The sequence below is a fragment of the Diachasma alloeum genome, unplaced genomic scaffold (genome assembly GCF_001412515.2).
Source record: "Diachasma alloeum isolate Michigan unplaced genomic scaffold, Dall2.0 Dall_scaffold_00354, whole genome shotgun sequence".
Taxonomy (NCBI): domain Eukaryota; kingdom Metazoa; phylum Arthropoda; class Insecta; order Hymenoptera; family Braconidae; genus Diachasma; species Diachasma alloeum.
In genome coordinates this window covers 1,180,794-1,204,214 of record NW_021680493.1, presented here as the reverse complement: position 1 = coordinate 1,204,214, position 23,421 = coordinate 1,180,794, and the positions used below count along the sequence as shown (strand labels likewise).

Below are 23,421 nucleotides of genomic sequence, written 5' to 3'. Positions count from 1 at the left end.
TGGGAAACGTTTAACCCAGTAAATTGAGAAGCGATGAAAATGTGTCCTCACAGGATAAGGGAGATCATTGAGAAAATGTAGGAGGGAAACGACCGAGCAACGAGAGGACCGCACCCACCCTGATTATCGACCCGAGTGCAACCGCTGGCATGCGTCGAATTTCACTTTTTACCTCCGAATGGAAGCTTTGTAATCGCTCAAATTGAAGTTTCCAATTTCTTGCGTTGGTTCAACAAAATAGGGTTTAACAAATCCGAATATGCGATTTTTAGATGGTGTCTGTGTGTAGGGGAGGGTGGGGCAAAACGGCCCCCCTTCAATTGTCAATAACTTGTGAATGACATTGTGAAAATTCCCAGTTTCAACTTCATTTTGAAGATAATTTTTCATTCTTCAAAACGAGCTCTAACTCATCCCAATCGGATTATTGAATCGGAAAATATTGACGATTGAAGGGGGGCCGTTTTGCCCCATCCTCCCCTATTTATATCGTTGTATATTCTTGTAAGGGATCATGATTTTTTTCATGAATACGGACTTTAACAAGCTCTGTTCATAGATGCCAATTAAAATTCAATTTTTCGAGCAGACTCGAAAAAATGATATTTTTACAAAAATCGATTTTTTGTTACAGCACATTGTTTATGCGATTTAAAAGAAAAAATCGGTTCAGTTACAGCACATTGTTTATGCGATTTGAAAGAAAAAATCGGTTTTTTCATGGTCCCGACTAACTTTTACGAGGTATTTTTAGTAAATTCATTCCTCGATCCAAATGACGTTTAATCAATTTGAATAAACGATTTATCTGAATCTACTGAAATATCAAGAAATTCGCCAATCGCAATATTTAAGAAACAGACTGGATTATTTTTCCATTTCTGCGATGACATTCTAATTCCATATCTTTCTCTCAATCCCTCTTCAGTGCAGTCTTCACTTCTTCCACTGCTGCTCATTTCCTCGACCGCGAAAGCAAAAAAATTCTCATCAACTCATTCACATGAAAAGATTTACGAACGAGTTGTCACAGTCATATCTCGCAATTCGCAGGGATTAGGAATGTAGGTTAAAGTATACTTATTCTGTACAATCTCCAGAGATAATTTTAGGATGGATAAACTTTTATTCACCATGTATTCATTAATTTTTCAATCTTAGTAATCTGTTCAAACAATTAAATTGAAGAAAAATATTTGGAAAAATATTTTATATTCAAATTGATTGGAATGATGTTCAAAAAGTTTTCAAGAAAATATTAAAATTTCGGGGAAATGAGAATGATCGTATTAGAAAATAAATATGAAGGAAATTATTTCAAAATTGCATAAAGAATAAGAGAAAAATTGCTTTCGTCACAACATAGTCGATATATTTTTACTAATTAATTAAAAATTTACTTCCGAATGGAATTTCTACAATATGATGATGTATTTTAAATTGCATTCAATGATTTATTGAATTTTACATTGTCCCAACATTGGCCCGACGTTGGCGGCCAACATTGGCCCGACGTTGGCAGCCAACATTCCTTTAACGTTGACTTACATAACATTCACTCAGAAGATTGAAAATTTTGGATTCGACGAATGCAATACTGCCATGCGAAAGCAAAAAGGAAAAATGTCCCAGAAATTATAATGTCAACGTGAAATACATTTTCCTCACACCCAGACTCCCCCAACATATTTCCTGCAATTGGAATAGTGAATTCAGGCATTAAGTTAGATAACAAGAACAGATCGGGAGATAAATAAAACTGAGAGGAAGCATCTTCCGCACATCTCGAGATACTTCAGTGGCATCTAGAGATGTTATCCCACTGGAAGCATGAAAATCCTTTGGCGAACGTACTTGCTGGCACTTTTCCAGCGTCATTCCCCTTGTGAAAGCCCCTCCAGACTTATATTACATCCACTCATGGCATTCCTGCTCTGCGTATTTTTCATACTCGGAAAATAATGGAACTGGATTATTGATAAATAAGGGAGGAGGGAGGAGGGATGACGCGTCAATGGCGGGGTCAGGGTAAATAAGTAACAGCTTGACAATTGTCCCGGTCCGTAGGGAGTATTCCGCTGTTGCTGCCTGATTCGGGCTGTAGTGCACTCTGGGGTGTACAACCCCCTGATGGAACACACTCAATGAGAATGACCTCGCCGATAATTGAAATTTTTTCTCTGTCAAGTGACTATTATAGAATGGTGGAATAAATCGTCTTTCGTCGTTAATAACTCGAGAACGGCAGAGGCGGATTCCCGTTCTCTTATCGCATTTTCAAGGTATTTTTTCATTCTTCAAAGTGAAATGTGACTCATAAAAATCGCATCATTTGGCCTGGAGATACTGAAGATTGAAGACAATTCATTTTATCTCCCTTTTAAAAACCGTCACAAAACGAATAATTTTCAATCGTGAATATCCCAACATCCGCTAAGTGAAATTCAACAAGTTTTTTTTTCATTTTCAAGATAATTCTTCCATCTTCAAAACGAAATTCGACTCAACCAAATTACTCCATTTGATCCCGAGATCTTCAACAAATTCAAATTGAAAATTGATTGACGAAAGTCTCCAAAAAATAACGAAGAAGAAAATGGGATTAAAATTCATTGAAACTCCTCAAAAGGTCAAGAGGTCGTACGACCCATTAATCAATAATTTTATTCAATGTTGGCGATGTGACTGAAGAAAGTCGCTCGCTAAAGGAGAATTTCCGAAGAGTGAAATGAAATAGTTCGGCAGGAAGGGAATGGGAAAGGGGAAATTCGGCAGAGAAGCAAGAATAATGGGAAAACTCGGTGGATACGGCAGTGCGATGGCCATTGGTTCGCGTCGATTGGTGCAGCTTGCAGTTCAAGCGCTTGAGGGGAATGTTGGGCGGGGAGGTCGTGAGGTTCAAAGAGGGATAGCGTCGAGCGCAGCTACGACCTCAGTGTAGCAAACTCGCAGGAGTGGGGATAACGACGGACGTTGGGGTGTGGGCGACCACGAGCAGTATTCGCGTCGACACCGTATCATCCGGCTGCTGTTGTGTCAAACTCCTCGCCGGGAAGCGTAGAGTTCGTCTCACATACCTCAATAGCGTTTAACAGTGCCTTGTTCAAATGTCAAGACTCATTATGAGACGGATGGATTGGTTTTTTGTTCGTTCGATGAGCGATGAGTAGTCGTTCACTTTTATGGTCGAAGAAGTATCGGGGATTGCGCAGGGGAACTGTAAATTTTACGGAGTTTTTGAGGTAGAATGGGGGGATCGGAGGAGTTTTGAGATGAATTAAGGATATCAGAGTAGTTTGGGTATTTTTTATCCAGCGAAATGCTTCTCTAGTTTGTTGTGGAATAGCAGAGCTTTCTTTTGATCCTTATTTGATCCCAAGTTTTCGGACATTTTATAATGTTTTTAGTTTTTAGAATTTACAGGTGTGCTTCCGAATCTCGATGTTGAACCGTTAGGGAACATTTTGAGAATCTAAAAAAATGGGAAAATTTAATTTTTGGAGGAAGATTGATGAAATAAGTTACAAATTGCAATTTTTTAAAAATTAATTGACATTTTACAATGATTTTATTATTTATGGGTGTGAATTCGAATCTGGATATTGGACCGTTTGAAAACATTTTAAGAATTTGAAAAAAATTTGAAAGTTTACTTTAAAAAATCATTACTATAATTACATTATTTAATTAGTTGATTATTAAATTAATGAAAATAATTTCAAAAATGGAATTTTTGAATGTTTAAACAATTTAAATTATTCATTTATAAACAACGAATGTTAAAAAAATATAATAATTCTGTGCAGAATGTAATTTTAATAACGTTGAATATTCATTATTTCTTTCTAATTTTTTTTTTCTTAACAAATTTGATGATTGAAAACGGTTGAATTTCTGTAAAAGATATTTGGATATCCATAATGATTGAAAGAGGCAAATTTATTTGAGTTGGTAGTCATTTTCATCCCGTAATGGACACAGAATTGTCGTTTATTGGAGTTTCAACTCCTGAGTTTTAATTGCCACTCTCAGGATTTTTTATTTTAATTGTCTAATGAATATTGCATCCAGAAAAAGGGTTCATTTAAATTGAGTAAACTTTATTTGACTCAAATAAAAGTTATTTAATTCAAATAAATTATTTTCCCGCGTGTGGGGTTTGCATAAACCAATCAGCCATTATATTCCCTGTTGGGGGCATTTCACACCTGAAGAAATGATTAATCATCGAGCTATTTCATATTCTAGACCAATAAATTTCGCGACTAATTACGAATCAGATTGTTTTTTTTATTCATTTAACAAACGAGGAACAATCTTTTCATTTTCACACTCGAAGAAATATCAGGGATTGCTCGCGAGAGTCGTAAATTTTACGGAGTATTTAAGATAGAATGAGCGGATCGAAATAGTTTTTAGATGAATTGATAATGAAATGGAGAAAATTTACTCGAGTTTATGGGTTCACTGTAATTCCTTAATGGACACAAAGTCATCTCTTTATTTCGCTCACTTGACTCCTGAGTTTTAATTGCCACTCTCGGAAGTTTTTCTTCTAATTGTGTAATCGCTATTGGGGTTCGAATGAATCGATCAGTCGTTACAATTGTCATTCTTCACGTGTTATCAACAGTCGACTGAAGTAATCGATTTGAATAAAAATTTCGATTGAGCAAATAATCTTGGCTATTTCACTCTATTTCAATCCATTGGAGCCTTTTGGGAATAACTCACCGAATAATCTTCATTTTATCCTAAATCAGAAGGGCTAAACGTTAAATTATCGGTTTTATGTAATTAAATTAACAAAAAAAAGAAGAAACTGAATATAAAAAAAAATTCTTGATCTCAGGATGAAAAATCTAGGAGTTTTTCTCGTTTCCTTATTCACTCGGGTCATGAACCGAATCGCAAGGGCTTCTGGAGGGCTAAACGTTAAATTATCGTTTTGATGTAATTAAATTAACAAAAAAAAGAAACTTGATAGAAAACAAAATTTATTGATCTCAGGGTGAAAAATCTAGTAGTTTTTCTCGTTTCCTTATTCACTCGGGTCATGAACCGAATCGCAAGGGCTTCTGGAGGGCTAAACGTTAAATTATCGTTTTTATGTAATTAAATGAACAAAAAAAGAAAAAGAAACTCAATATAAACAAAAAATTCTTGATCTCAGGATGAAAAATCTAGTAATTTTTCTCGTTTCCTTATTCACTCGGGTCATGAACCGAATAGCAAGGGCTTCTGGAGTTCATTCCACGAACAACTAAAAATGTTGCATGTCGATGTGTCCATGCGCTCTCACTTGACAGTCGTGCGTATAGTGCGCGTTCAATCACAGTTGAAATAGCACTGTAGGGATTCGCCGAGATTAAAGGCCTATATCGGAAACGTGCTCACCTGATAGGTTGTACACTCAACGCTGATTGAGAATTGATCTATTCGGTTTTTTTGGCCCATCTCCTGTCGCCATATTGGGGAATTTTGGAGAAGAGTAGGGCAAAGCGGAAACTTTTCAATCTTCGGTATTTCCCGGCGAACTGATGCGATTTTGATGGGTCATATCTCATTCTAAAATATGAGAAAGAATCTTTAAATGGAAACAAAATAGAGAATTTCACTCAGCCATTCTCGAATTATTGGCATTTGATTTTGAGAATTTATTGAATTGATTGATTGAGTGATTTTGATGTTTGCAAAAGGAACTTTTTCGGCAAAAAACAATTTTTTGCTTTCGAGGGGAATCTTTGTATTCACTCAAATTTAAATTTACAATTTTTGGTAAGGGATCAATCAAATTTCATGAATTTCTTCATCAATATAGACCTAAATATTTCTCTCTTTATTGACACCAATTAAAATTCAATTTTTCATGCAGATTCAAAAAAATTGATATTTCTCCAAAAATCGATTTTTCATATGCATCAATTTTCAATACATCATGTTCTTCGAAAAGCTGAAAAATGCAGTTGTCCACTTGTTACAAATAAAAAATGTGCTGCATCTACAGAGAGAAAAATTCATTTATGCAAAAAAAACATTTAAAAAAACGAGAAACAGTTTTTTTTGCATAAATGAATTTTTTTCCTCTGTGTACTCTCCATGATTGCAAAGGCAAAAGCTGGACTGCAGAGAGAGATGGAGAAGAGAGGCCGTGAAATTCGATCTCCCTATTGTCGAGTGTCATCGAATCCCTGGGCACATCCGAAAAGGCAAACCCCTTTGATTCCCTCAACCTCATGGTAGAGTAGACGTGTTCTGTTGCTGGGATTCCACTTTTCCCTCGCATGCAACACTTCCGGCCGATGCTTTCGGGCCAGTAAAATCCCTGCAGTTCTCACGCTCCTTTACGCTGGGCAATAACAGCACTAAAGCGTCGTAGTAATCACTTTTTTGAGAGAAAAATTTGTTGGACTTCTGTATTATTTCCTCTCAGGAAATTATCTGGCGAGACGGATCGATCGATGGGGAATTTATGAATGGATACAAGCGGGTGGGCTGAACAGGTCTTCAAGACGTTTTCAAAAGCGACGGGTTTGTCTCTAAATCGTGTCCTTGAAGTAAAGATTTCGTGTTTGAATCGAAATTTTATAATCGTATTTACAGGGCATGACGAGTATTAATTTTTCTCCTGCAGTTGATGAACTGATCAACTCCATTTAACCAAAATTCGCGGTCACTCATTGAGGTAAATTCGGCAAAACCCTTCGGAAAATGTCGCGGAGCATGGAATCTCATCCACGATCTCCGATTCCAGCGACATTCCATTCCACATACGTGGAACTGATCTCAATTTTGGCCGTGACTATTCGCACCATTGCGTGAATCACTCCCGTACACTCCATACACTCCACGCATGCGTGAAGTTTGTGTGTTTCACGCAGCCGAATTTTCATACTGCTGTGTATTTCACGCAGTTGAAGTTTCATACTACNAGACCCCATTGTCCTCCTAGACAATGATGTCACAACTCTGCTGTTCAATTGAAAACAGACATCATCTTTAGACATCAACAGACATCAAATTTATTTTAAAAAAGTCCTGACTAGCAAATATTTTTTATTAGCTCGCAATTTTTTTCAAAACTACTTCAATGAGAAAAAAAATAAAAATTTGGAATATCTATACATGAGGGGCTAATTGATCGGATCTCATAGTTTCCGAGATAATCGCGAAAAACGAAAGTGCCAAAAAAAATTAATTTAATTCATCTTGTATAGGGTGTAGGAAGTGGAAAAACGCAATTCTGAGCCGTCCATCTGCCTATACGGAACCCAAATTTCCTCAGGAATCGAATGGAATAGGTTTTAAGGCTCTATCTCTCATAGTTTCCGAGATAATCGCGAAAAACGAAAATGCCAAAAAAAATTAATTTAATTCATCTTGTATAGGGTGTAGGAAGTGGAAAAACGCAATTCTGAGCCGTCCATCTGCCTATACGGAACCCAAATTTACTTATAGTGGACCCAAATTTGGTTTTAAGGCTCTATCTCTCATAGTTTCCGAGATAATCGCGAAAAACGAAAATGCCAAAAAAAATTAATTTAATTCATCTTGTATAGGGTGTAGGAAGTGGAAAAACGCAATTCTGAGCCGTCCATCTGCCTATACGGAACCCAAATTTCCTCAGGAATCGAATGGAATAGGTTTTAAGGCTCTATCTCTCATAGTTTCCGAGATAATCGCGAAAAACGAAAATGCCAAAAAAAATTAATTTAATTCATCTTGTATAGGGTGTAGGAAGTGGAAAAACGCAATTCTGAGCCGTCCATCTGCCTATACGGAACCCAAATTTCCTCAGGAATCGAATGGAATAGGTTTTAAGGCTCTATCTCTCATAGTTTCCGAGATAATCGCGAAAAACGAAAATGCCAAAAAAAATTAATTTAATTCATCTTGTATAGGGTGTAGGAAGTGGAAAAACGCAATTCTGAGCCGTCCATCTGCCTATACGGAACCCAAATTTCCTCAGGAATCGAATGGAATAGGTTTTAAGGCTCTATCTCTCATAGTTTCCGAGATAATCGCGAAAAACGAAAATGCCAAAAAAAATTAATTTAATTCATCTTGTATAGGGTGTAGGAAGTGGAAAAACGCAATTCTGAGCCGTCCATCTGCCTATACGGAACCCAAATTTCCTCAGGAATCGAATGGAATAGGTTTTAAGGCTCTATCTCTCATAGTTTCCGAGATAATCGCGAAAAACGAAAATGCCAAAAAAAATTAATTTAATTCATCTTGTATAGGGTGTAGGAAGTGGAAAAACGCAATTCTGAGCCGTCCATCTGCCTATACGGAACCCAAATTTCCTCAGGAATCGAATGGAATAGGTTTTAAGGCTCTATCTCTCATAGTTTCCGAGATAATCGCGAAAAACGAAAATGCCAAAAAAAATTAATTTAATTCATCTTGTATAGGGTGTAGGAAGTGGAAAAACGCAATTCTGAGCCGTCCATCTGCCTATACGGAACCCAAATTTCCTCAGGAATCGAATGGAATAGGTTTTAAGGCTCTATCTCTCATAGTTTCCGAGATAATCGCGAAAAACGAAAATGCCAAAAAAAATTAATTTAATTCATCTTGTATAGGGTGTAGGAAGTGGAAAAACGCAATTCTGAGCCGTCCATCTGCCTATACGGAACCCAAATTTCCTCAGGAATCGAATGGAATAGGTTTTAAGGCTCTATCTCTCATAGTTTCCGAGATAATCGCGAAAAACGAAAATGCCAAAAAAAATTAATTTAATTCATCTTGTATAGGGTGTAGGAAGTGGAAAAACGCAATTCTGAGCCGTCCATCTGCCTATACGGAACCCAAATTTCCTCAGGAATCGAATGGAATAGGTTTTAAGGCTCTATCTCTCATAGTTTCCGAGATAATCGCGAAAAACGAAAATGCCAAAAAAAATTAATTTAATTCATCTTGTATAGGGTGTAGGAAGTGGAAAAACGCAATTCTGAGCCGTCCATCTGCCTATACGGAACCCAAATTTCCTCAGGAATCGAATGGAATAGGTTTTAAGGCTCTATCTCTCATAGTTTCCGAGATAATCGCGAAAAACGAAAATGCCAAAAAAAATTAATTTAATTCATCTTGTATAGGGTGTAGGAAGTGGAAAAACGCAATTCTGAGCCGTCCATCTGCCTATACGGAACCCAAATTTCCTCAGGAATCGAATGGAATAGGTTTTAAGGCTCTATCTCTCATAGTTTCCGAGATAATCGCGAAAAACGAAAATGCCAAAAAAAATTAATTTAATTCATCTTGTATAGGGTGTAGGAAGTGGAAAAACGCAATTCTGAGCCGTCCATCTGCCTATACGGAACCCAAATTTCCTCAGGAATCGAATGGAATAGGTTTTAAGGCTCTATCTCTCATAGTTTCCGAGATAATCGCGAAAAACGAAAATGCCAAAAAAAATTAATTTAATTCATCTTGTATAGGGTGTAGGAAGTGGAAAAACGCAATTCTGAGCCGTCCATCTGCCTATACGGAACCCAAATTTCCTCAGGAATCGAATGGAATAGGTTTTAAGGCTCTATCTCTCATAGTTTCCGAGATAATCGCGAAAAACGAAAATGCCAAAAAAAATTAATTTAATTCATCTTGTATAGGGTGTAGGAAGTGGAAAAACGCAATTCTGAGCCGTCCATCTGCCTATACGGAACCCAAATTTCCTCAGGAATCGAATGGAATAGGTTTTAAGGCTCTATCTCTCATAGTTTCCGAGATAATCGCGAAAAACGAAAATGCCAAAAAAAATTAATTTAATTCATCTTGTATAGGGTGTAGGAAGTGGAAAAACGCAATTCTGAGCCGTCCATCTGCCTATACGGAACCCAAATTTCCTCAGGAATCGAATGGAATAGGTTTTAAGGCTCTATCTCTCATAGTTTCCGAGATAATCGCGAAAAACGAAAATGCCAAAAAAAATTAATTTAATTCATCTTGTATAGGGTGTAGGAAGTGGAAAAACGCAATTCTGAGCCGTCCATCTGCCTATACGGAACCCAAATTTCCTCAGGAATCGAATGGAATAGGTTTTAAGGCTCTATCTCTCATAGTTTCCGAGATAATCGCGAAAAACGAAAATGCCAAAAAAAATTAATTTAATTCATCTTGTATAGGGTGTAGGAAGTGGAAAAACGCAATTCTGAGCCGTCCATCTGCCTATACGGAACCCAAATTTCCTCAGGAATCGAATGGAATAGGTTTTAAGGCTCTATCTCTCATAGTTTCCGAGATAATCGCGAAAAACGAAAATGCCAAAAAAAATTAATTTAATTCATCTTGTATAGGGTGTAGGAAGTGGAAAAACGCAATTCTGAGCCGTCCATCTGCCTATACGGAACCCAAATTTCCTCAGGAATCGAATGGAATAGGTTTTAAGGCTCTATCTCTCATAGTTTCCGAGATAATCGCGAAAAACGAAAATGCCAAAAAAAATTAATTTAATTCATCTTGTATAGGGTGTAGGAAGTGGAAAAACGCAATTCTGAGCCGTCCATCTGCCTATACGGAACCCAAATTTCCTCAGGAATCGAATGGAATAGGTTTTAAGGCTCTATCTCTCATAGTTTCCGAGATAATCGCGAAAAACGAAAATGCCAAAAAAAATTAATTTAATTCATCTTGTATAGGGTGTAGGAAGTGGAAAAACGCAATTCTGAGCCGTCCATCTGCCTATACGGAACCCAAATTTCCTCAGGAATCGAATGGAATAGGTTTTAAGGCTCTATCTCTCATAGTTTCCGAGATAATCGCGAAAAACGAAAATGCCAAAAAAAATTAATTTAATTCATCTTGTATAGGGTGTAGGAAGTGGAAAAACGCAATTCTGAGCCGTCCATCTGCCTATACGGAACCCAAATTTCCTCAGGAATCGAATGGAATAGGTTTTAAGGCTCTATCTCTCATAGTTTCCGAGATAATCGCGAAAAACGAAAGTGCCAAAAAAATTAATTTAATTCATCTTGTATAAGGCCTAGGAAGTGGAAAAACGCAATCCTCAATAATTCAAAAACGGCAGAGTGGAATTTTCCAATTCCTCTTTCATTTCAAAAAAAAATTTTCATCGTAAAAAATAAGGTCAGATCCATCCAACTCGTTTCATCCAGTTCCCTATATTGACGATTAAAAACATTCCATTTTTCCCATCGATTCAACCAATTTAATGAATTTTATCAATTCTACCGATCTATTAAATATCATCTTCAAAAAAATTAACAATGCATAACCTCCGTCAATAAAAAAATCCCGTTATAAATTCCACTTGCACTTTTAACCCAATTTATTCCTGAAAGTGTCGTCTGAAAAGACTATTCAATAGAGAAATGCAAGAAGCTTGAAAAGTCAGTTTATGATTGAAAAAATGTTGAAAAAAACACTGGGTCACAACAAGTGGGTCGTGCACCCTCGGCCTGGTGACCTCAGGGGCAATTACCACAGCGTTATGTGAGTGCGTGAGGTACAGAATGATGTACCCTTGGGTGGGCCGAGAGAGACAGAGGGACTCCGCGTGATGGGGAGGCTGTTACTTTAGCCTACACGCGTTGCTTTGACCTCTATTGATCTATATATCCTGACAGTACTGGCATTTACGTGTGCAATGCCGGCAGATACTCTGCCCTCTACTCCTCCCAGATGGGTATAATGTACTACCTCGTGTTCATCCCTCAGCCGCCCCTAGTTCTATTTACTTTCCCTTCATCCCGGTCGGGTGTAGCCTCCTGGAGGCATCTATTATTTATTTAGAGTCCTCCCTCTTCGGCGTAACGAACATCCGCTCGTAACGGGTATCCTCTGAAGGCACTACGTGCATGTGAACATTGTAAAATATGTTGAAACATCAGATAATGGGGTGAGTGGGGAATAATGGGGTCAGCGTTTCCGGGAATTATTTTTTTTACGGGGGAAGATGTTGGTCATTTTTTAGCCGGGGAATTTGCGGGGGACTAGAGGTTGGGAGAACTTTGGGATTGATGGATCTTCCTAGAGATGAGTTGACAATTCCGTGTGCTCAGTAATTATTTAATCTCATTAATTTTTTTGAGAGGAGAAATTAACGGGAAGTGTTCAAAAAATGACGATTTTATGTGGGAATTGTTTTGAATGTTATACTGTCAGAGAAAAATTAAAATTTCACTCAACATTTAATGGAATTTCAGTGGAATTGTAACGCTGTAAAATTTTCCATAAAGTGCAGCTGAAATTTCAGCGAAAAATTTGTAAAATTGTATTCTGAAAATTTAACTGGCAATTCACGCCAGTTGAAATGACTATCAAATCATCCATATCGATGTATTTCCTGAGAGTGGCAATTTCTCTTGAGAAATCAAACTATTTTTCACATTGAAACAAGAGGAATTTAATTTTTGATCAGGTGAATTTTTTGAAACTCCGTGTGACGAAGGGAAAATGTGCAGCAAATGCAGCGAGTGTTGTCAAGGCTCTAGGCACAGCGTAGACACCAGCCCCACTCCAGGCTCGGATTCGGAGCCCTCAGGTGCTTACCAAACATGTCGTAAAGAGATTTTTATAATTATTCACTCGCCCCTGAAAAAATTAACTCTTCTCCCAAGAAAATGACTCCTTGGCAAAAGTAATTTTTTTTCTCAGCGCGAAGGAATCATCTTCGAATTGAAATATCCTTCCCCCCATTGAGCATAACATATATTTGATTGAAGTATATTTTATACTCAATTCAGGTTATTTTTTTCCGTAATTGATTATCATATCGCAGTAATGTTCACCCTGCGGTTGGATATTTATTCATTTTTATGGGGACGATGCCTCTAATGGAACCTACAATTCATTTTCATAAATTAATTCACCATATTCCTCTGTTAGAAATAATTTGTTCTTTTTAGGAATTTTGAGAATTATGTTGTTCTATAACTATTAACATTTTTAGATTAGACACTTTGATTGGAAAAGTCAAATTTTTTTAAATTTTTCCGATCAGTTAATCAATGGCAATTCAAGAAAAACGACGCGGTACTTCCCTCATATGGTGACCAACTAGGGTTAAACGCGCGTGAGTAGCGTGTGGGCTCCTCTGTGCGACCGGAATGCTCTTCTTCATTTTTCTCTCAGTACATATAAGAATGGGGTAAAACGGACCAGGCGGAGTTGTCTAGATAACTCAACATTCAATCCCCGTCGAATGTCTGAATTGATTTATTTAGTTAGTTTTTTTTTGTTTTTTCGTTGCAGAAGAAGAGTGGAACCCGGGTGGTAAAGGGCGCCAGTCCGATGACACCGGTGAGTTGGTACTGTTAAACAAGAATTTGAAAAAAAAAAAAAACGAGAGAGATAAACGAAACAGAAAGATTGGGAATTTGAAAAAAAGGAAATGCAGACAAAAAATGTGTGGAAATGTGACGATCATTGTAAATGTTCCCCTTTAATGGATTTCTTTTTTTCATTTTCTCGACATCAACTAGAGTTTGTTATGAAATTTTCTCGAGTTTGTTATGAAGTTTTGCATGAACCATAGTATACTGCGTAGCCATGCGTTGGTTTACCTCCTACTGACATTCAGTAAATTGCGCCCCTCGCTGCAGCCAAGTTACGAGCAAGTTCTTGAAAATTGTTCCTCGTAAGGATCGCCATGACTTTGACAACCCACTGAGAGGACTGGGACCTAGGTTTTCCAGGCAAACTCGTCTTCTAATAGTTTTCAAAAGAGAAATTTTTGTTTCAATATCGTATCCTTGAGCGAAAGATTTCGCGGTTGAATTGGTGATTTTCTTTTCTTGTAAATCGGGAAGAGCACATCAAGGCTCGTTGTCTTCGGAATAAAGTCGTCCAGCTTTATTCCACTAGTATCGGGAATCAATTTGAGGATTTATTTTTTCAATTCAAAGTTCTATAGACATTGAAGATGTTTTGAATCAAATGCTCATGCGTTTGAATTAATGTCTCGATAGTTATGGCCAATTCAAAGGCGCGGACATTTGAAACAACATCAGATGGTCAAAGAATAGAAGTCCAGACCATTCTAGTACCAATTTTCCACCCGAGTACAACTCAGATGGGATTCATTTCATTCTAAAGGTCGGAAGAACCTTGAAAATTATGCAGAAATGATGAAATTTCACTCGGTCAATCTCAAATTGTTGACTAATTAATGAATGCGGTCCATCCCTCTCCGACTGAGACTATCGAGGGATTTTCCTCTTTGAATCAAAGGTGAAAGGGCTTATATTTCAAACGCGGATCGACTTCCAGTGACTGCTTATTCCATTATCGCTGCATTATATAATTTGCTAACCCACAATACAAATTTCCCCCATTCGATCAACAATTACACAACCACAGAACTCTCGTGTTCAACAACGAGTATTTCGGAGTGGCATTCAGCGTTTGATGCACTGAATTCAATACAGATGTCTCGTTCAGAAAAGCGATTCAGCCCAAGGCCCTTTGGATGTTCGATGCGATCCTTTACGACCGAGCCAGTTTATACCGGCTTAAACTCGATCCCATCTGTATTTTATTCCCATGCTGCCTGCCCTTTTACCCCAGTGTGAATTTAACTTCAACAAAATCTATGTGGACTTTGCTGGGTTTCCGCAGGATTAAATTGCACCGTATCAAGTGTTGCTTGCACGGAATTGATACACCTTCCCCCTAACCCAACACTTTCCATTCTTCCACACGGAGAGAAAAATTGGAGAACAAATATGTAAAAATTCACGATCTTGATAGGTGCAATAATTATATATTTTTTTGTTTAACCAGTTTTTTTTTAATGAAAAAAATTACACTGCAAAAAGGCCTAAATATCACATTTTGGCTCCGGGTGAAAAAAAAATTTTTTTTATTTCTGCATTTCTGGGGCATCTGAGGGCTTCAGTGGCATTAGGCGGGCCAGAAAATACAGAATCAACGTTCACCCGGCGGAAAAATTCGATTTTGGCGAAGATCGACTTTCCCCCCGAAAAAAACCTAAATATGGCACTTTGGCTTCGGGTGAAAAAAAAATTTTTGTATTCCTGCATTTCTGGGGCAAGTGAGGGTTTCAGTGGCATTAGGCGGGCCAAAAAATACAGAATCAACGTTCACCCGGTGGAAAAATTCGATTTTGGCGAAAATCGACTTTCCCCCCGAAAAAAAACCTAAATATGGCACTTTGGCTCTGGGTGAAAAAATTTTTTTTTTTTTATTTCTGCATTTCTGGGGCATGTGAGGGTTTCAGTGGCATTAGGCGGGCCAAAAAATACAGAATCAACGTTCACCCGGTGGAAAAATTCGATTTTGGCGAAAATCGACTTTCCCCCCGAAAAAAAACCTAAATATGGCACTTTGGCTCTGGGTGAAAAAAAAATTTTTTTTATTTCTGCATTTCTGGGGCATGTGAGGGTTTCAGTGGCATTAGGCGGGCCGAAAAATACAGAATCAACGTTCACCCGGTGGAAAAATTCGATTTTGGCGAAAATCGACTTTGCCCCCAAAAAAAACCTAAATACGGCACTTCGGCTTCGGGTGAAAAAAAAAATTTTTTTATTCCTGCATTTCTGGGGCAAGTGAGGGGCGCAGTGACATTAGGCGGGCCAAAAAATACAGAATCGACGTTCACTTGGCGAAAAAATTCGATTTTGGCGAAAATCGACTTTTCCCCCGAAAAAAGCCTAAATATGACACTTCGGCTTCGGGTGAAAAAAAAATTTTTTTACTTCTGCATTTCTGGGGCATGTGAGGGTTTCAGTGGCATTAGGCGGGCCAAAAAATACCGAATCAACGTTCGCCCGGTGGAAAAATTCGATTTTGGCGAAAATCGACTTTCCCCCCGAAAAAAGCCTAAAGCCTAAATATCACACTCTGGCCCCAGGTGGAAAATTTTTTTTATTTATGCATTTCTGGGGCCTCCGAGTATTTTAGCCAAACAAAAATCTTACTTGAAAAAAAGTCACCAATTTGAACGAAGCACCCTTAAGACCTCTGAAATCTCAAAATACGGTATTATCTTTCGAGGGCACATTACCTCACCACTCGCAGTCGATAATGCAGTGGATCACCCGAGTTTTCATCCTCCTGAGCCCCCGCAGGATGGCGCCTCCTTGGTGGCAGGTAGTGACGCCCGTCGTGGAGCCATCGAACTAAAACGAATCTTTTAAATGATCTCTCGCCACACCCTGCTATCGCGCGCCCGCAGGGAGAGGTACACGAGGGTGGTCTGCAGTCGTCTGTCGCCTCTTCACTTGTTGTTAGTTATCAGGGTGCCGTGGCAAAGCGACCCCGCGAGGTACCCCTCACCCGAAAGCTAAAAAAAATCTAAACTCCCTGGAAAACCCCAGCACTCGGCCGTCTCCCGTCGAAATAAAAATTATTAAAAAAAAAGGACGAAGGGTCGTTGTCCCTCGCTCGATTAAAACACCTTTCCAAACACTCGCGCGTAGAGCTTCTCTCATTGACACGTTGCGACACTCGACGGACGGATTGTACACTAATATTGATTATAAAACCCGAGTTTTGTGTTTTTTTGGTCTGTTGAGCTTTTGGGATATCATCACTCTTTTTCCTATTTTCAGTTTGTTATGCAGCCTGCGGCAGTATTCGCGCGATTCCCCGCTAACGTTTATTGTGGTGTGAATTTGGATTGCAGTTAACTATTATTTCCGTGAATTTTAATTGATTCGGACACATTGAACGGGCTTTTATAGGTCTTCAATCAATTCGATTGTCTCTCATGCCTGGGGTGACTTACGATTTGATGCTTAGATCGGTGGATTTATAGTAAAGCCGTGGGAAATGTAAGTAAAATATTCAAAGCTTCATTTTTCAGGTCATGTCTGCATAATTTTCGTGAATCATTCGGTTTTTTTTTCGATAAATTGTCAAATAAACGGCCAGGGGAAATTAATTCTATTAATTCTATCGATAAATTCAGTTTCTTTTGGATCAGTGTGATAAAAATATAAATGGAAGAGAGAGTTAATCGAATTATCATTCCCTGCAGAAAATTAATTTTCCATATTTCGTGATGAAAAAGGAAATTGTGAAGTGTTTTAATGTTTGAAGCGATTTCACATCGAAATGAACTTCGGCGGCGGATATTCGGACATATTCCTGAAATTATTTGACATTTGCATTGATGTCTACCCAGACACACGAAAACCAGTGCCCGGTGTGCACAGATCTCCCGAGATTGGTATTTACCTTTTCAACGTTCTAGTGGAAAAGGGATTGTAACCCCAACGTCTAGTCAGACGGCAGACTCCACTCCTCCTCCACTCCTCAGACATCCGCACACTTTTCCTCCTGCGACCAATGAACTCTGGTCCTTCACATCCACTCGTATACGTCACCCTCGAAAGCTCACTTGATTATCCTCGTATAACGGAATTATTTCTCATTTATTCATTTTTTTTTCTCGCATTTCCGTTTTTGTGGGGAGAAATATTTGTCGTGAAAAATTGTCTGTATGTAATTGAAAGAGGAAAATTCAATTGATTCTTTTTTTATTTTCGTAGAAAATGTTGACTGAAATTCGTGATCATTTCGTGAGAATAGCAATGAAAAGTGTAAATTTTAGTGTAATTATTCTATGAAAATCGATAGAAATCAGGAAAATTCGATGAATATTTTTTAATTTTCGAAAGCTCACTTGATTGTTCTCGTACAACGGAACGATTTCTGGTTTATTCGTTTTTGTCTCGCATTTTCCTTTTTGTGCAGAGAATAATTTATTAAATTGTTTTTTAATTATTTGAAGTATTTGGCTAAAATTTGCGTCAGTTCCACTGAAATTTCAAGAAAATTTCGTCATTGAAAATTGACAATTTCATGTAAAAATGAATGAAAAAGTTAAATTTCAGTTCAATTCAATAACAAATTGACAGATTGTTATTCGCTGTTGACATTTGAGCCTGATTTATCAAAAACCTCCCTTTACGTCGAATTGTTTCATTCTCCGAGAGTATCGCAAACGTTGTAGCGGCACTCGTCATGCATGGAGTGCCCTTGCACGTGTGCGAGGTTCAATTTAAGTGCGAATACAATCCATTTCCCTTCCATGTATCGGATTCAAGTACTTCCGTGTGGTGGCTTATGAATAGCTCCTGAAATTTTTAGCGCTGACGCGTGACGATCGAACCCAGTAAACTAATATCTCCGGCCCGGAAAGATTTATCCAGTAATCATTTCAAACTCTGTTGAATGTTCATTATTTTATTTATTCACTGGTCATTACTTCCTCCTGAGGGATATCCCCCCACTAGGGCGAGGGGAGGGGGGTGGAGAGATATATGATAGCACCATCGAAATAATTTTTTACTCCAAATTGGAGATTACTTATTCGCATCAGAGAAATTTCTCTAAGGTAAATGATCCTACGCTCGTGTAGCTGAACTGAACCCCTCGTTAGTCCAATATTTTCGTTGAAATGAGTGTAAAGATGCCATGTTTTAAATTATATATCAGAAAGTAAAAACTTCAAAATTAGAATTCACTTATATTAGTGATGATAATTACTGTTTTTTAATAAAAAATCAATAAAATACTTGATTTTTCAGTTTAATTATTCAGTGAAAATTCAGAAAAATCGGGAAAATTCGAGGAAAAATTGAAAGTTCATATCATTTTGTTTCTGAATATTCATGTTCCACTGAAAACTCATGAATTTCCGTGAATTCTACTTAAAACTTGAAATTTCACAACCATTTTTTCCCTCAATCCGATTCAATGTCACTCTCATGAGATTTACTATAACATCTTCCATGAAATTTCATTTAATTTCTAGCAGTGTCCAGTGTGGTCTGTATTAAACTGTAAAAGATACTCGCAAATCCCCAATTTCAGACACTAGTTTTTTCAACTGTAGACGTAATTATTCCTAATAGTGATCTACCCGCCTAATCATGTTAACCTGCACTGTCTCCTGATATTTACGTTGTAATTCCCCTGTCCAGAATCAAGTTAACTCTGACTTGTACGTCTGAGACATATTTGTCGTTATGCCTACCTCCCTGAATCAAGATACATCGTACAATTATAATGACAATCAGTCGCCTTTCTCCCCCTCTCTCCAGACATTCGTTAGTATGCGCACTCGCATTGCTACAGACGCCCAGCTTCAACGCCAATAAGCGGTAATATGTAGATTCGCATGTGCATGTGAATTTAAATTGTCGAACATACGTGTTCTCACATAAGATATGGTCGGCGAGTGATAATTGAGTTTCGATCGCTCGATTGAGAGAGTTTGGAGGGTGTATGTAGCTCGAGTGCGAGTTGGTTCCATGCACACTCATGTGGACAACTGTGAGAAATGCCATAACGACGACTCAAACCGGGTCAATTATCATTCCCGAAGCTCATCCGTCATCTCGGCTTGATTCTGGAGAGTATATAGTGCCCGATAACAGATACGGTTATTGAATTAATGGGAATCACTCGTCAATGCAATATCAATTGTTTTGTTTCAGCAATTTTCCAATTGTTTGTGGTATTTTTTATATTAATTTTCTTGTAAGGGATCCATTGAATTTCATGAAGGTTTTTCATGAATGTAGATTTTAGTAAGCTGTATTCATTGACACCAATTAAAATCCAGCTCTTCTTACCTATTAGAAAAAATTGATATTTTTTCAAGAATTGATTTTTCAACGATCGCTCAAAAAATTGTCGTCAAAGTGGAATTTTTGTCATGGCACAAAAAATTGATAACCATACCCCTTGATTCTATCAGAATATGATGGGGATCGCACAATTCGTTGTTGAGTTTGACATGAAAATAACGAAAAAATAGAATAAGAGAATAGTGAAATAGGAATTTAAAGCAGAGAAGCCATTCGGCAGCAAATTGCTAATTTATTAGCAACAATAGCCACACGCATTCATAAGTAACTGCAATTATCCACTCACGCATATGCAACAACTATTCAATGCATCATGTTCCTCGAAAAGCTGAGGATTCCGCAAATATTGAGATGCCCCGGAAAATTCTTCGCCACACATTCTTCCCATGACTCTTGCGTCTACGTTCATGCTCATACTCCTTCTAGGTCGTTAATTTCGCCCGTGTAGTTAACACAAAGGGTCGATGAACTCGTAGCCACACGATTCGTACTAATAAAGCTGAAAGATCCTTCGTTTGCTCTCCTCACACCCAATTATGTTGCAATGAAGCAGCGACATCGTGGATCAATCGAATTTCGTCTGTTCATTCTCATTTTCATCGCTCGTTTCCCCCTTTTGGACTGCACGAGTCGGGCGTCTGCAGTTGTAAACAAAGGCGTTTTTTCAGTGGGCGCGCACTAGGGAAGAGTAAAAAAATGTTATGAGCTATTTCCTAACCCGTTGACTATACCGCGACTATTTCCAGCTTACTCAGTAAGAATTATTTTTGGGCGGCGAATAACTCCTGCCAAATAGGCCGAGAGACTACACTGGCGGCAAAAAAAAATTTCTGAAGCAGATTTTGCGTTCGCGAAAAAATTCGCATGTTGCATTCGACGATGTGACGCATTTGGGTAAAAATAACAGTTTTTGTTCGAGATTCTTCTATTGATTTCGACGATATTCTTGGTGAAACTGAATGAATTTATAGATTCGTTCTAATTTAATCCTCTATTAGAGTGACATTAACGAATTTATTTGATTAAAATAAAGGATTGTTACGTTTTATTATTAATTTGTCTCCTTCGCCTTGTGAAGAAAGAAATTCAGAAGGCGAATCCGGGTCTGGATTATCTATTTTTTCGATAAATTTCATTTCCAATTTTTACAGTCTCCATTTGGATTGAGAAAACATGGATTTATATTGAAAACACTATTTACAGGTGAGTGGGGCAAAATAGACACTTGATTTTTTCCAAAGTTGATAACTCAGAAATGAATTTATCAGTTAAATTTTAATCTAGGCTAAACAATATTCCGCCTAATTGGACATTTAATGGGTCATTAATACTGAAAAAAATTTAAGTGGCCATTTAATCCCACTCCATAATCAGAATTCAGTTAAAAAAAATTCTCGATAACACGAAACGTTAATTTCAAACACGAATTCAATGTTTGCATTTCGAATCAAAACGAATTTATCCGTTAAATTCTAATCCAGGCTAAAAACAGTCAAGCTATCCCATCTGATAAAAAATTCAATGAGTCATTAATACTTGAAAAAAAAGTCAAAAGCGTTCATTTTACCCCGCTCCATAACCAGAATTTAATTAAAAAATTGTCTCCATGACACGAAACGTCAATTCCAAACACGAATTCAGTGTTTGCCTTTCGAATCAAAACGAATTTATCAGTTAAAGTCCGGTCCAGGCTAAAAACAGTCTAAGCTATTCTGTCTGATAAAAAATTCAATGAGTCATTAATACTTTTAAAAAAAAGTCAAAAGCGTTCATTTTGCCCGACTCCATAATCAGAATTTAATTAAAAAATTGTCTCCATGACACGAAACGTCAATTACAAACACGAATTCAGTGTTTGCCTGTCGAATCACGACTAACGAATGTGTTGATTGAATTTGCAGGTGGATCAGGCAGAGCGGAGGGTGAGGGGGGCTCGAACGATCTTCCCGGCGGGCGTAGAAGCGGCGTCATCGGAGTTTTGGGTAACGTTGGGGTAGCAAGGACAAGCGGTCCACTGGGGGGCGGCGGTGGCCGTTCGAGGGACGAGCCAAGACGGCACACCCTCAGCGGTGATCACGCGCCCTCCTTGCATCACCAGCAATTTAACACCCAACAGTTACATCCCCTTCATCCCCATCATCTACCACCACCACACGGGCAGTACGCTACACCACCCAGACACGGAACCATGGACCTGGAGGTAAATTCTCAATTGCAAAACGGAAAAAATCATCAATTACTTGTTCCAATTGAATACACTTTTTTTGTTGCTAAAACAATTCATTCTTTTGCCCAGTTTTTATGCAGTTAGTGATTATTCTCGTCTTTCGATAATTACTGCATTTTCTCTCTATATGATAAAAAAATAAGGGAAAAATTTAAGACAATTCAGGCGACGCAAAAATTCAGGCAACGCCTAAATGTGGGGGTCAGGGGGTGCCCAAGGTCGGGGGGGTTAGAAGGGAGGAGGGTGTCCCAGGGTCAAATGCGTCGGGGGGGAGCGAGCGAAGCGAGCGGGGGGGGGCGAAGCCCCCCGGGGTTGGCGAGCGAAGCGAGCAGTGGGCGAAGCCCCCTAGTTTAAAATAAAAATGGTGATAATATTTAGTAACTATTTTAATGCTCACCACACACAGAGGAATTGTTTGTTTAAATGAAATGAACTCTATTTGAATCAAGTAAATGGGTTTATTTGAACAACTGAATAGGTCACAATGAAGTTCTTTCATTTATTAATTGGAATATTAAGTTCAAATGAGAACCTGGAAGTAATAAAAGAATATTGTAGAATCGAACAGAAAAATTTCAGATGAATAGGTTTATATGATTTAAATTGCATGGTTTCTCTGATTTGTTTAAAAGAAAAACTCACTGCTTTGTGTTGTGAAATTGAATACCATGTGGAGGGTACCAATAATTCAGTGAAATAATAATTAAAAATCCTTCGCCGCTTGCACTTGGTATGTTGTCACATGAAAATTGTCCTAGGGGAGAGTCTGGTAAACGCGACTGGCCTCAGAATCTTTATAATAAGATCTGATTCACCCAATGTCATTTGGTCCGTTCTACCTCACTTCCCCCTATTTAAAATTGATTTTCATGCGGTCGATATTCGATCTACAATGATTCCTCGTTTACTGCGAACGCCCCCTCACATGCTCTTGAATTTCACAGAGCTTCACGCATCACACAATTTTTTGAAATTTAATATTGACTCTCTGTGTGTTTTTAACTTTTGTATTATGTGTGTTTCCGTAATTCATCGAAAATAATACGCAGATGGGAACCAAGTCTCGCCAGCGAAAGGTAATTCCACAATTTTTCCCCGTTTTTGCATGTTTTTGCTTGGAAAATTCGATGAATTTTTATTCTAATGCATGAAATTATAAGACGCAATAGGTGACTGATGAAATTGAAGCGAAAGTAGGAAAACACGAACGAAAAAGTTTCATAGAAAAACCTGGCGAATTCGCTGGAAAATTCTATTAGATTTCTATCGAACTTTCTATTAATTTTTTGCCTATTCTACTGGAAAATTCTGATTTTTTTTCTATAAAATAGTTTCTATAAGAAATTTTCCGTTAAAAAACGCGCGGTGAAGCTGTCAGATTCTTCAATAGAATCGGCAAAAATCTAGCAGAATTTATAGAAATCTAATAGAATTGTCTAGCGAACGTGCTAGGCTCATCGACATTTCATTTCATCACGCCCATTAGCATTTGATTAGCAAGAATACACGAAAACATTTCGGAAAATCCAGCGAATTTGATGGAAAATTCTGTTGAATTTCTATGAAATGTTTTCGTTTGCGCAAATCATGAAGAAAAAGTTGTTAATGGAAGAT

At 37.9% G+C, this 23,421-nt stretch overlaps 1 protein-coding gene across 1 annotated transcript in view; it reads left to right on the top strand.

Annotated features, from left to right (window-relative positions):
- The window catches only part of LOC107041006, a 93,005-nt gene that overhangs the window by 19,242 nt on the left and 50,342 nt on the right, over window positions 1-23,421 (top strand). The window contains exons 2-4 of the mRNA XM_015261358.2: window positions 13,213-13,260; window positions 21,482-21,780; window positions 22,857-22,883. Coding sequence (XP_015116844.1) covers window positions 13,213-13,260; window positions 21,482-21,780; window positions 22,857-22,883 — 374 coding nt within the window. The remainder of the gene's footprint in view (window positions 1-13,212; window positions 13,261-21,481; window positions 21,781-22,856; window positions 22,884-23,421) is intronic.